This window comes from Elephantulus edwardii, unplaced genomic scaffold (genome assembly GCF_000299155.1).
Source record: "Elephantulus edwardii isolate Elephantulus edwardi_28Jun2011 unplaced genomic scaffold, EleEdw1.0 scaffold00037, whole genome shotgun sequence".
Classification (NCBI taxonomy): domain Eukaryota; kingdom Metazoa; phylum Chordata; class Mammalia; order Macroscelidea; family Macroscelididae; genus Elephantulus; species Elephantulus edwardii.
In genome coordinates this window covers 1,997,727-2,011,730 of record NW_006399787.1, presented here as the reverse complement: position 1 = coordinate 2,011,730, position 14,004 = coordinate 1,997,727, and the positions used below count along the sequence as shown (strand labels likewise).

At 40.1% G+C, this 14,004-nt stretch overlaps 1 protein-coding gene across 1 annotated transcript in view; it reads left to right on the top strand.

Annotated features, from left to right (window-relative positions):
* The window catches only part of TSHR (thyroid stimulating hormone receptor), a 216,985-nt gene that overhangs the window by 96,535 nt on the left and 106,446 nt on the right, over positions 1–14,004 (top strand). Inside the window, exon 2 of the mRNA XM_006884633.1 lies at positions 6,407–6,478. Within this exon, the coding sequence (XP_006884695.1) occupies positions 6,407–6,478 (72 nt within the window). The remainder of the gene's footprint in view (positions 1–6,406; positions 6,479–14,004) is intronic.

Below are 14,004 nucleotides of genomic sequence, written 5' to 3'. Positions count from 1 at the left end.
CATTATTGCTCCTCAGTACTTTAGAGAGGTCTCTGACAGCAGACTTTCTCAGTGCAATTCCTCTTTTTTTTTTGTTTTGTTTTCCCCATCATTGTTTATTTAATAAGTACACAGTTTCTAGAGCAAGTTTAAGATGCCATTGTCGTTATTAAATAGTAATCTTCAGAGAACATCATCTCCACAAGGCTGGCCTGAAGATACTCAGATTCCACCAGTTTGTGAGGTGTTCCATATTTAAGTAGTGTAGGCACTGCGGTTACTTTCAGCTTTTTTTCTGAAGTCATTGTTGGGATCTTTCCAGGAAGGTCTGTCTCTTACTTGGCAGTAGATGAAAACACATCCTTCATTAATATGCTTCAGGCCCTCCGGAAGGACTGGTTCAGCTTGGACACAGGCATGCCCCAGGGTGGCGGGTCTTGCTATTTCTTTTCCTTACTTGGGGCGTTTTGTCTCAATGGTCCACTATGAGGAAGTACCTGTGACGGGCTTCGAAGAATTCAACCAGGCCGTAGAGCAGCACAATGGCAAGACTATTTTTGCCTGCTTTACGGGTTCTAAGTACGCCAAAGGGAAAAGCTGGTGCCATGACTGTGTGCAATTCCTCTTTCCATTTTCTGGCTGCTGGTTCCAAGGATGTTGATAGTAGAGCCAAGCAAACTGAAGCTGTTGACAATCTCAATTTCTTCACCATCCATCATAATGCAGCCCAGTGGTGAGAATCTTTGTTTTCTTGATGATGAGTTTCAATCCATACTGAAAGCCGCAGTCCTTGACTTGCAACAAGTGCTTTAGGTCCTCCTTAGTTTCAGCAAGCAGGGTTGTGTCATCTCCATCACACAGACTGTTGATGAGTCTACCTCCAATCCTGATGTCACGTTTCTCCTCAAAGAGCCCAACCTCCCAGGTAATCTATTCCACATTGAAAAGACATGGAGATAGGACACATCCTTGGCACACACCCTTCCTAATTTTGAACCATGCAACATTTCCTTGCTCTGTTCTGACGACTACCTCCTGGTCCAAGTAGATTTCCCATAAGCACAATCAAGTGTTCTGGAATTCCCATCTTCTCAGAGTCAGCCACAGTTTATTGTGATCTACACAGTCAAATGCTTTTGCATAGTCAATGAAACACAGATTCCTCTGGTACTCTCTGCTTTCAGCCAAAATCCATAATCACTAACAGTTAATACTGGTGCTATTTATAGAAGGTACATTTCCTGATCTTTTTCATTATATTCTGGAGAAAATAAGCACTGGTTTCTAATTCTGAGCCACCAAAAGCAAAGAGAAAACAATCTATTCGGTGACTAATATACTTTCATGTAAGAGATAATATCTTGATACTAATTCTTTGGATAAGAATATAATACTGTGTAGATTGTATAATATTTTTGTGAGGAGAATATAAACTAGGTTTGTATTCTTCTTTCCCAAATACTCTTCCAAAAATGGAAACAAACAGCTGAGAATGTGCACACAAGTCAAGGAATACAATCCATGCCACTAAACTGCGTGTGAAGGGAATGGCTGAATTGATGTGTGCTTCACTGTGTATATATTCTTGACAGAAATGCACAGAATATATTTAACAATTCTGAAACTAAAATAAAATAGTAGAATGTTGGTCCCTTGTTTTCATTTCCCCATCTGCTTTTAAAGCAGTAATTATAAAGTCATAAAGGATTTTTTTTTTTGTAAATAAAAATCTCTTCCACTTAAATTCCAAGTTAGCTCTTGAGAAAATTACAGATTGAAGGAACATTCAGATGTTTCCCATGCAAGAGAGGATGGAGAGAAACAGGTTGGTCATAAGCTCTGCCTCACAAAATTGCTTCCTAACAGCCAGCCACAAATCTCCAAAGGGGTTACTTACTATCTGAATTATTAACATCCAGGCTCGTCTGTATCATTTTATAAAGGATTTCCACATCATGTGGACATTTTTTCCCATCCACTATCATCACCTTAGAGCACTAGAGAAAATGTTTTGGAAAACTGAATAAAGATTGCAAATAGGTATGTTGTTTTGTACCATCAGTCGGAAGCAACTCATAGCTGACCCTCCAGCAGGTTTTCAGAAGCCGTAAACCTCACAGGAGCTGCTTCACAAAAAAGATGGGCAGTCTCTTCCCATGTGATGTGCTGCCTCTGAAAACCAGCTGGAGGGTCAGCTATGACTCGATGCCAACCAGACAGCACACACCAACAGGCATGTACCAAAACCAAACCTCCGCTCAACTCCGCCGCGCCCTCACCATCTCTGCAGTGCTTTAAGCCCATCAGTGTGTCTATGCCGCTCTTGTTCTTGCAGGGTCTCTTTTTTTACTGATCCTCTATTCTTCCAAGCCGACTTCTTTTCTAGTAATCGGTCCCTCCTGATAACATGCCTCAAATATGGTTGGTTTTGATTGCCTTCCAGTCGAGCATGACTTAAAGTGACCAAAAGGCCCGACGCCCCTCTACAACTATTGACATTTATCAAAGTTCACAGTTTCTGGAGGCATCAGATAAATGAGCTGCTAAATTGGAATTTAATTTCATGGTTTATATGATAACTTGTTATGTATTCATTCTTTCATTTAACAATATTGCAGTCAGTCTTTAGCTCCAAACCGCATTGTAATTACGATGTTTCTAAATCATTTTGCTCGACAAATACACAATTTGTTTTCATTTCAGGCTAGGATTGTTAGTGTCCCACATCATTTTTTGTTTCACATTTATTGTGCATATTACGTTATGATTACTAGAACAGCTGCTCTGAGAGACATAATCCTTACTGGCATTGTGTGTATTGGTTAGTTTGGAGTTTTTTCCCTTGGTGAGAAACCTGGCTAGGTAGAATATCTTCTTTGTGAATAATACCTAACAGGTGTGTATCTCATTCTTTGTTTTCCTTTGTCATGACCCAGTTTTACAAAGAAAGGTGCTTGTTGTTGTTGCCGTTTTGTATCATCAAGTCACCTGTGATTCATATCAACTCTATTTATGTCCAATAGCTCTGAAGCCTTCCCTGTCCTTAGCCACGCTCACTGACTCCAACACACCTACCTCCATTGCCCCAGTCACTGTATCAATCCATCTCATTGGAGGTCTTCCTCTCCTGCTCTGTCTGTCCCTCCACCCTTCCAAGCATAATGTCCTTCTCTACAGATCAGTCCCTCCAGGCCACATGCCTAAAGTATGTGAGACAGAGCTTCAAAATTCTAGCCCCCAAGGAGAAATGAAAGTTTAGAACTTGTTATTTTCACACGAAACCCAAGTGGCATAATGTGTTACATGTTGTGCTACGAACGGGAAGATTATCAATTCAAATCCACCAAGTGTTCCAGGGACAAAAGTTGGGAAATCTCCTTACACGATAATTTACAGCCTCTGAAACCCAATAAAGGATCTCTGGGAATCCTAATCAATTCAGAGGTAGTGGGCTGGATTTTGAGCTTTCTACATCTTTTAAATTTCCAAACCTTGGATCTGGACAAACAAGGTGTTTCATTAACCCAGTCAAAGATTTACAAATGGAAGATCTATGAAGGAAAATAGGTAATTTAGGAGACCCAAATTTGTGAAATTGTATTAAAGTAACACTAGGCTTCATAGTTAAAACAACCAGACTTTTCAAAGACTTGATTAGCTACTTTTTTGTTGTTCACTGTCTTCCAACATTGGTATATTCCATTATAAACTAATATAGCTACAAAGATGCATTGATTAGGCAAGAAACATATGCATTTCAATCACTATAAAAATTAGTGACATAACACAGTATTAGCTGTTGTTAGGTGCCCCACAGAATCTGTTTCAACTCAAACATGATGTCTTTTTCTAGGGACTGATCTCTCCTGAAAACATACCCAGAATATCTAAGACAAAACCTTACCATTCTTGCCTCTAAGGAGCCCCTTAGTTGCACTTTGTCCAATACAGATGTGTTTGTTCTTTTGGCAGTCCACAGTGTTTTTAATACTCTTCATCAACAACACAATTAAAAAGCAATACTTGTTCCATTTTCCCTATTTATTGTCTGACTTTCAATATGCATAAGAAACAATTGAACATTGTTTCTGGCTTGAGTCAGGTGCACCTTAGTCTTTAAACTGACATTCTTGCTCTTTAACACTTTAAAGAGTTTTTTTACTGCATTCTTGCCCAACTCAAAACATCTTTAAGTTTCTTTTACCTGTTACCATGATAGATGGAGAAGAGATTGAGGTTTTTAACAATTATAGCTTTCTCAGTTCCATTAGTCAGGCAGTCAAAAAAATGAATTGCACTGTGAAAATCTACTGTCAGGGACCACTCCAAAGTACTGAGAAGCAACAATATCAGTCAGAGACTAAGGTGCCTCTGATCCAGGCCATGATCTTCTCAATTACTTGCTATGCATCAGAGAGTTGGAGAGTGATTAAGGATGACAAAAGAAGATGTGAGCTTGATCTCACATACTTTGGGCAAGCAGCCAGGAGGTACTGGTCCTTGGAGAAGGATATTGTGCTCAGAAAGGTGGAGGGACAGCACAGGAAAAGGAGACTCCAGATGAGATAGATTGACACAGAACTGGGGTAATGGAGGTCGATGTGTCAGAGTCAGTGAGACTGGCTCAGGACAGGACAGGCTTCAGAGCCATTGTACATAAGGTCACTATGAGTTTCAGGCAACTCAGTGGCACAAATATTGATCTAAGCTATGTTATTTTCAATTGTTTCCTATGAATCTGATAGTTGGACAGTGAAAATGCATGAGGGAAACGGAATTGATGCCTCTGGATTCTAATGTTTGAGGAGTGTATTAACTATTTCACAGACTACCAAAAGAACCAGCAGTCAGGAAATAAGGCAACACATTGCACTGGGAAAGTCTGCAGATAGGGACCTCTCCAGATTATTGATGAGTAATGATGTCATGTTAAAGACTAAGGTGCATCTGGCTCAGGTCATGATCTTTCCAATCATGTGCTATGCACCTGAAAGTTGGACGATGAATAGGGATGCCAGAAGAATAATTGATGCCTTTGAACTGTGGTGTTGGAGAAGAGCACTGAGCATCCCTTGGAACAAATAGTTTGAAGAGGGTGCAGCCAGTGTACTTTTTGGAAGCAACGAGATAAGACTTCACCTCATACTTTGTGCATATTGCTATGAGAGGCAATTCCTTGGATATGGACAGGATGCTTGGATAGGTTGAGGGTCAGCAAAGGGGAATAAGACCCTTGACCAGGTAGATTGACACAGTGACTGACGCAGTGGGCTCTAGAGGGTCAGGAAGTGTGAGGATGCCACGGGATAGGATGGGGTTCAGGTCTGCTGTTCATAGGGTCGCTATGAGTTGTACTCGACTCAACAGCAACTAACTGCAACCAGAGAACAACCAAGTCTGTCTTGGAGGAAATGAGTCAGGGTACTCCTTAGAGGTAAAGATGATGGAATCTCATCTCACATATTTTGGGCATGTTATCAGGAGGGTCAGTCCTTGGAAAAAAGACATTGTATTGGGAGAGATGGAGGCTGAGAGAGACCCTCAATAAGATGGATTGACACAGCAACTGTAATAATGTTACTGTTTTGTACTGTGAAGTCAAAGCTGAGCCATAGCTGACCCTCCAGTGGGTTTTCAGAGGCAGTAAGTTGCATGAGAAGATTGCCATATTTCTCCAATGGAACAGCTTGCAGATTCAAACTGTGTCTCTCTGACTTGACAGCACAACTCCTTACTATGACAATGTTGTTGTTGCTGTTAAGTGCCATTGAGTCAAGCACAACTCATAGTGACCCTATGGACAAAAGAGCTGAACCCTGTTCTGTAATTATCATCATTTTTCTAATGTTCATAGCGTTTTCAAAGGCATGTGATTTAGGAAGTGGATGCCACTCCTGCTTCCAAGCCTGTCTTAACAAGGGAGCTCCACCAAACACTCTCTATTGTGAGTAACCACTATGGAATTTGACACACTCGTGGCACAGCATTCATCATCACAGCAACAAGTTACCACAGTACAGCAAACTGACAGACCAGTGCTGTCCCACTAGGAGAAACAATAGGCTCGAGCATATTAGGGACCATAAAGAGGGTGCAGAATAGGGCAAGGCTCAGATCTATTGTTCATAGGGTTACTATGAATCATAATCAACTTGATGGCACACAACAACGACAGTTTAGAGTTAACACAAAATGAGATTTGAAGGCTCCTTTTCTGCAGCTGCATCTCACTTTCAACTCCTGTTGAGAACAAAAGCTGTGTGTTTGTATTGACCTTATTGATTGTGAGTAACGAAATGAATCTTTGTAAGAACTGTCAGGTTTCTAATGATGTAGTCTAATAATTAGGGTAGGTTATTAGAAGACTCCAATTGTTAAACCTTTAATTATATAACTCTTTTTTTTTTGGTAACTGTTCTTTTTCTAGGAAATTTGTAGAGACACATCTGAAAACCATTCCGCCTTGTGCCTTTTCAGATCTGCCCAATATTTCCAACATGTAAGTAATTATTTTGAATATAACAGTTGCAATTGTGATCATGTTTTCTAATTATGATCTATGTACTATTGGGAGAGATGAAGAGTGTCATTCTATTTTCTTTTTCTATTTTAGAGAAGGTTTACCAAGAGATTGGTTTCATGCATTCCTTCATATGCACACTTTCCTCCTCCCTCCTCCACATGCTATAAGTGAATGACATGTACACTTGTGAAGTACATGATGTCTGAAAGGAATATATGGTGAAGCATTATATATATGACAATCACCTGGAACAAGAGGTGCATTACAAAGTGAACTGGCCAAGGGGGAAGAGAGGAGGAAGGAAAATGTGCAACAATGAATGAAGGAAAACAGAATAGGAACTTTTAAAAATCATAAAAAAATAAAGTATGCAATGTTTATTTGACTTTGCTACATTTCCACTGTCTAGTTCCTAAATGCTTCGTCTGACATACTTTGGACATGTTGTAAGGAGAGACCGGTCCTTGGAGAGAGACATCATGCTTGGGAGGGTGGAGGGACAGCGCAGGAGGGGAAGACCCTCTATGAGGTGGATTGATTCAGTGACTGGGGTAATCGGGATGGGTGTGTCAGAGGCAGTGCGATTGGCACAGGCTAGAGCACGGTTTAGGGCTGTTGTACATAGAGTCACTATGAGTCGCAAATGACTCGACGGCACATAACAACAACAGTTCCTAAATTAATTTTTTTCAACCTTAAGTGAATTCAAATTCATCTGGTCTTGAACATTTTATTACTAGTGATGTATTGTAACATATCTTCAAAACCTAACCTGGGCATGTCTCCTATAAGCAGTTTACACATCCATTTGTAATCTGCCTATCATGGTAACCTAGTCTTAATTCACTCTTCTTCATAGGACAAATGTTTCAATTTATCATCAATCTAATCAATGATTTCTAACTTATCCCATGAAAGAGAAAGGAAATAAAAGCAAATTATTAGGAATCATTCTAAACCTTCAAAAATGGAATTGCTGTCCACTCAGAGTGAAGAGAGAAAGGGTCGATCTGTTGAGTTGACGATGAGTCCATCTTTCTTTATATGAAGTAATCAGGCCTCTATTTTATTTAATTTCTTGTGACAAGCAGCAATCTAACATTTTCAGGCTCGCCAAATCACTCTGCCATGAGAACAATTTGTGTTGGTTCTGGACCAATTTACTTATTTCCTGACCATTTATTGTGTTTCCACTATATCATTTCAGTACTTTCTCAATCAAGCATGATACCGCCCTCCCCTACTGCACTCCCAAGGCATTTGGCAGTGTCTGCAGATACTCTGAGTTTTCACAGCTGGACATGGCAATGTTGGCATGGAGTGAATAGAGGCCAGAGATGCTGCTACAAAGCTCACAATGCAGTGAACAGCAATGGCTCCTGAACAAAGAATTTTCCAGTCCAGAATGTTGATAGTACAAAGCTGAGAAATCATTCTAATAGACACACTGCAATTTTGATGGAAAAATGCCTTCCATTATCAAGGCTTCTTTGGTTCCCTTACTGCTCTCCTATCTCTCTTCTAAACATCTTATTCTTGATAGTTTTCGTCCATCTTCTTCTTCACTTCTCATTTTATTTTTTACTTTCGCTAATTCCTTAAATGTTTTGTTAATTTTGTCATCCTCCTATACTCTTCTTGACTGAACTATTTGGGCCTCACTGTTACCTAGTACCATTTATTAATAAACTAACACCTCTAATCTTGTCTCGTTCCTACAATTCTGGCCTGCGTGGATAAACCTCTTTCTGAGCATCACTACCTTGAGGTTTCGCAGGTACTTCACACTCAACATATCTAAAGCAAATGCATCTTCCTTACAAACTCTGGTTTGGAAGAAGGTCGGCTGGCCTAGTAGTAAGGAGCTGCCAACCCAAAAGCACGCAGTTGAATCCTTCATTGGTTCCTCGGGAGAAAGATGGACAATTTCCTCCCATGCAATTTACTACCTTTGAGAACCTGCTGAAGGGTCAACTACACATTGGTTCCAAGTCAATTATACTTAAAAACATCACCTCCCAAACCTCTGAATAATCCCGCCATGTGGTACCATATGAACCAAAGACCTCAATCATTGTTCTCTCTTCCTTTTCCTTCATCTCTCTGCTTTCACTCCCTATTTGGTGTTACCACGTGGCTGTTCTAATAGCTTGACCATTCCTTCATTCTTGAATGAATGAAGGATTTACTGAGCCTTACTTTGTGCCTGACACCGTGCTACATGTTTCATACACCGTATTACATGCTTCATACTCCATGCTCATGGGGCTTCAGTTAATGGGTGTGATGCTGACAGAAGGTAGAAAAAGCTGTGGGAACGTACATGAGGACTTCCAGAGGAAATGACACTTAACTTGAGATCTGAGTTTTTAAAGTGAAAAGTCAGTAGGAAAAAAACATCGGTCCAAGTAGGAGGGAACAGGCTGGGCTATCTGAGGAACAGAATCAAGTTGGTTAAGGCTGGAGCTTAGCAGAAAGAGGAAGGTGGCATGAAAAAGTAAGACCAGCAAGAGTGCAGGGTCTGTTCTAGTCTAATGGAAGAACAAGAAGTCCCTCCTAAGAACACTGTGGGGCCACTGTATAGTTTTAAGTAGGCAAATGATGTGATCAGCATGTACACATGGCGGCCTACTGGTAAAGAGCTGCGCTGCAATATGAAAGGCAGTGGTTTGAATCCACAGGTTGCTCCATGAGAGAAAGATGAGCAGTCTCCTCCCATATGAGTAACTGCTTCTGAAAACCTACCACAAGGTCAGCTCAAGATCAGTTCCAACTGAATGGTACACAACAAAAACTACAGTATGACTGTAAGGAATAGAGAGATGATGTGGATAACCTTAGAAATGATTGCTTAGCATAGTCCAAATTCACATCAATTATTCCAGCATGAGTATACATTGTTGTCGTTGGGTGCCATTGAATCCAGTATGACTCATAGAGACGACCCTATGAATAAAAGACCTAGGCCATCCTGTGCCCTCCTCATTACCTCTGACACACTCAGCCCATTGCAGCAGTCCCTGTGTCCATCCATCTAGATGTTGGCCTCCCTGTCTTCGGCCAACCTTTCCAAGCATGATGTCCCTCTCAAAGGAAAAGCCTCTGAGAAACATGCCCAAAATATGTGAGCCAAAGCTTTGTCATGTTTACCTCCAAGGAGCATCAGGCTATATTTTCTCTAAGATATATGCTTGGGTTTTGTTTTTGGTTTTTTTTGGTAGTCTACAGAATGCGATTGGCACAGGATAGAGCAGGGTTTAGGGCTGTTGTCCATAGGGTCGCTATGAGTCACAAATGACTCGATGGCACTTAACAACAACAACAATAACAATAGAATATTCAGTACTCTTCTCCAACACCAGACCTCAAAGATATCAACGCTTCTTCTTCTTCTATCATCCTATTTCCTGTCCAGCTTTAAGATGCATAGGAAGTGATTGAAAATTCATGGCCTGAATTAGGCATCTTCAAATTGACATCTTTGCTCCTCAGTAATTTGGAGAGGTCCCTGACTGAAGACTTTCCCAACGTAATACATCTCTTGATCTCCTGCCTGCTGGTATCAAATGTGTTTATTGTGGATCTAAGTAAGATAATTCATTGATAGCTTCAATATTTTCTTCATGGGAATTCTTGGAGGTTTTCTTGGTGTTGAGATCCAATCCATATTGAAGGTTGTCATTTTTTATACAAGTGCTAAAAGTGCTCCAAGTCCTCCTCACTTTCAGCAAGCAAGATCATGTCATCTAGATAACACAGTTTGTTGATGTGTATTCCTTCAATCCTAATGCCACATTCTTCTTTAGAAAGCCCTGTTTCTTGAGTGACTTGCTTAGCATATAGATTGAATAGCTATTGAGAGAGAATAAAATTCTGACATACATATTTGCTGGTTTTAAACCATGTAGTGTTCCCTTGTTCTGTTTGTACAAAAGCATGTTAATATAAATATGTTTCACATGAGCACTTTTAAGTGTTATTTTTAAGGATTTCCATTATAAATAGCACTCCATTATAATTATAAATAGCATCCCATTTTCACTCACCAAAATATCCCAATTTTATTTCTCCAATAGAGTAAGAAGAAAAGACATAGACTGGGAAAAAAAGATTTGGCAATAACATATCTGATAAGGAACGTATATCTAAAACTTATAGAATACTCCAATACCTCAATAAGAAAAAAGTAAACAACCCAATCACAAAATAGGCACAAGGTATGAACAGACACTTCCCCAAATAAGACATTAAATGACAAACAAACACATGAAGAAATGTTCAAACTCTTTTGCTATCAGAGAGATGCAAATCAAAGCAACTGTGAGATATCATCTCATCCCAACAACAATAGCAAAGTTCAACAGAGCAGCAAACAACTAATGTTTATGAGGCTGTGGGGAGATTGAAACTCTTATTCACGGCTAGTGGGAATGTAAAATGTTGCAGCCACTATGGAAGTCAATCTGATGCTTTCTCAAAAAGTTGGAAATAGAAATATCTCTTGACTCAGCAATTCCACTGCTGAGAATATACCTTCAAGAAACCATACCCATACCTCAAACAGATGTATGAACCCACACATTGATTGTTGTTTTATTCAAAGTAGCAAAAAGATGGAAGTAACTCGTGTCCCTCAACAAACAAATGGATAGAAAAATTATGGTGCATTCACACAATGGAATATTACACAACCCTGAAAAACCAGGAACTCATAAAACCTTACATAGCATGGGTTAGCCTGGAGGACATTATGCTGAGTTAAATAATTCCGTTATAAAAGGACCAATACTGCATAACACCACTGTTACAAAATAGAACAGGTATCTGGGGGGGAGAATGCAAAAAGGGTGGTTAAATAATAAACACTACATTAGAACTGATGAGGGGAAGAATTGAAAGGAATATACGATTAGGCATTATATGTATGACAATAATGTGGAATAAGGGATGCATTGTACAGAGGGCTAGGGAAGAGGGAAGGGAGGAGAGGAAAAAAAGTGTGTGACAATGGGAAAAAAATTTTTAAAAAACCTAAAATACCTCCATTTGGATAAGTTGTATGATCTGGTTGTTGTTGTTGTTGTTGTTGTTGTTGCTGCTGCTATATGAATTGGAACCAACCCCCAGCGATACCTTCAGAGGATTTTCAGAAGCTATAAACCACACAAGAGGAGACTGCCCATCTTTCTCCCATGGAGCAGATGGTGGATTCAAACAATTTGCCTTTAATTGGCAGCACAATTCCTTACCCATTTGACCACCAGAGCTCCTTGTGAAAAACAGGCTAAGAACAGACCATCAATTATTCATGTGTAAGTTCAAATTGAAATTGAAGAAGATAAGAACATAAGTATATCCCACCTGAGTTTAAAAACCAGATCAAGAATAGGATTGAAACATTGAACACTAATGATCGAAGATCAGATGAGTTGTGGATATCAAAGACATCATCTGTGAAGAAAGCAAAAGGTAACTGCAAAGACAGAAGAGAAAGGAAAGACTGAAATGGAAGTCAGAAGAGACTCTGGAAATTGCACTCTGGTGGTGGTGGTGGTTGTTGTTGTTAGGTGCAGTCAAGTCGTAGACGACTTATAGCATTTTGAAAGTGGATGCCGCTCCTGCTTCCAGGCTTGTTTTAGTCGGGAAGCTCCAGCAAACACTGTCCTCCATGGGTAACCATTACCACGTTTGGAACATCAGTGTCACAGCAACCACGAGTTACCTCTGTACAGCAATGCACAGACCAGTGCTATACCACCTAGAAGAATGTTTGACAGGAAAACAGTTTGAACCCAGCCTGAGGGCCGCAGATTAAAATCACCCATCTTCGGCTTGGTAGCATAATTTTCTGTCCACTAGGCCAACGTATCTCTCTCTGTGTCATCATTGTTACTGTTGTTAGGTGCTATCGAGTCATAGACGACTCATAGCGACCCTATGAATGAAAGTTCTGAGCACTGTTCGTACATAGAGTTTCTGGAGACAAGCCATTTCGGAAGTGGATGCCACTCCTGCTTCCAGGCTTGTTTTAGTTGGGAAGCTCCAACAAACACTGTTCACCATGAGTAACCATTACCATGTTTGGCACATCAGTGTCACAGTGTTCAGCATCACAGCATCACATGTACCACTGTACAGCAATGCACAGACCAGGGAAATTGCACTATCCTGTCAAAAAAGCAAAAATAGAGGAAGGTTTTGCTTAAGTGAAAGAGCTGAGCAAGGGAGCTCTGGTGGACTAGTGGCAAGAAGCTGCACTGTAATCTCAAAGGCACAAGGTTCGAATCCACCAGGTTCTTCACTGGAGAAGGTGAGGCAATCTCCTCCTGTGCCAGTCTGATCCAACTCAATGGCACACAACAAGTTAAAAAAAAAAGTTGAGCAGAGGAAGCTCAAGAAGACAAAATAAAGTATTATAATAGAATATGCACAGAGGTAAAGTGAGAGAATTAAAAGAGAATTTCTCTCATTATTTCTCAAGTTGAAAGGAAACAAAATGAAGCCTTGAGTTGCAATACTGAGAGATGCTATGTGCTAGGAGGAGCTGTTCCTTGGAGAGGGACATGATGCCTGGAAGGGTGGAGAATCAGCAAAGGAGAGGAAAATCCTCAACCATGTGGATTGACACAGTGACTGCTACAACGAGTTCTAGTGTGTCAAGAAGTGTGAGGAAGACACAGGATAGAACAGGGTTCAGGTCTTTTGTTCATAGGATCATTATGAGTCATACTCAACTTGATGGTACTAGCAATAACAATAAGCATATGATCAAGAGTCAAAGGCAATGAGGAAAAAGGTGCAAAAAAGAAGGCCCCAGGAATTGACGAGGTGGCAATTTTCATGTTCCAACTAATAGATGCATCCCTGGGTGTGCTTACCAGTCTGTGCCAGGGTATTTAGAAGACAGCTACCTGGCCATCTGACTGGAAGAGATTCATACTTGTTCCCATTCCCAAGAAAGGCAGTCCCACAGACTGTGGGAATTATTGAACAATATTACTAATATCATATTTAAGTTAAATATTGCTGAAGATCATCCAAAAATGGCTAGAACAGTGCATTGATGGAGAACTACCAGAAATTCAGGGTGTGTTTAGAAAAGGCCTTGGCACCAGGGTTATCATTGCTGATGTAAGATGGATCTTGGCTGAGAGCAGAGATAACAGTAGAATGACTATTTGTGTTTTACTGACCATGTGAAAGCATTTAACTATGCGAGTCATAACAAATTATGGCTAACTTTGAGGAAAATGGGCATTCCAGAACATTTACTTGTGCTTATCCGAAACCTGTAGCTATAATAGGCTGAGAAGCTGTTCCCTGAACAGAACAAAGGAATACTGCATGATTTTAAATCAAGAAAGGTCATGTGTCAAGGCTGTATCCTTTCTCCACACCAATTCAAATCTGTATGTTAAACAAATTGTTTGAGAAAGCAGATTTTATGAAGAAGAACATGATATAAGCATCAGAGGAAGACTCATCAACAACTGTGTTATACA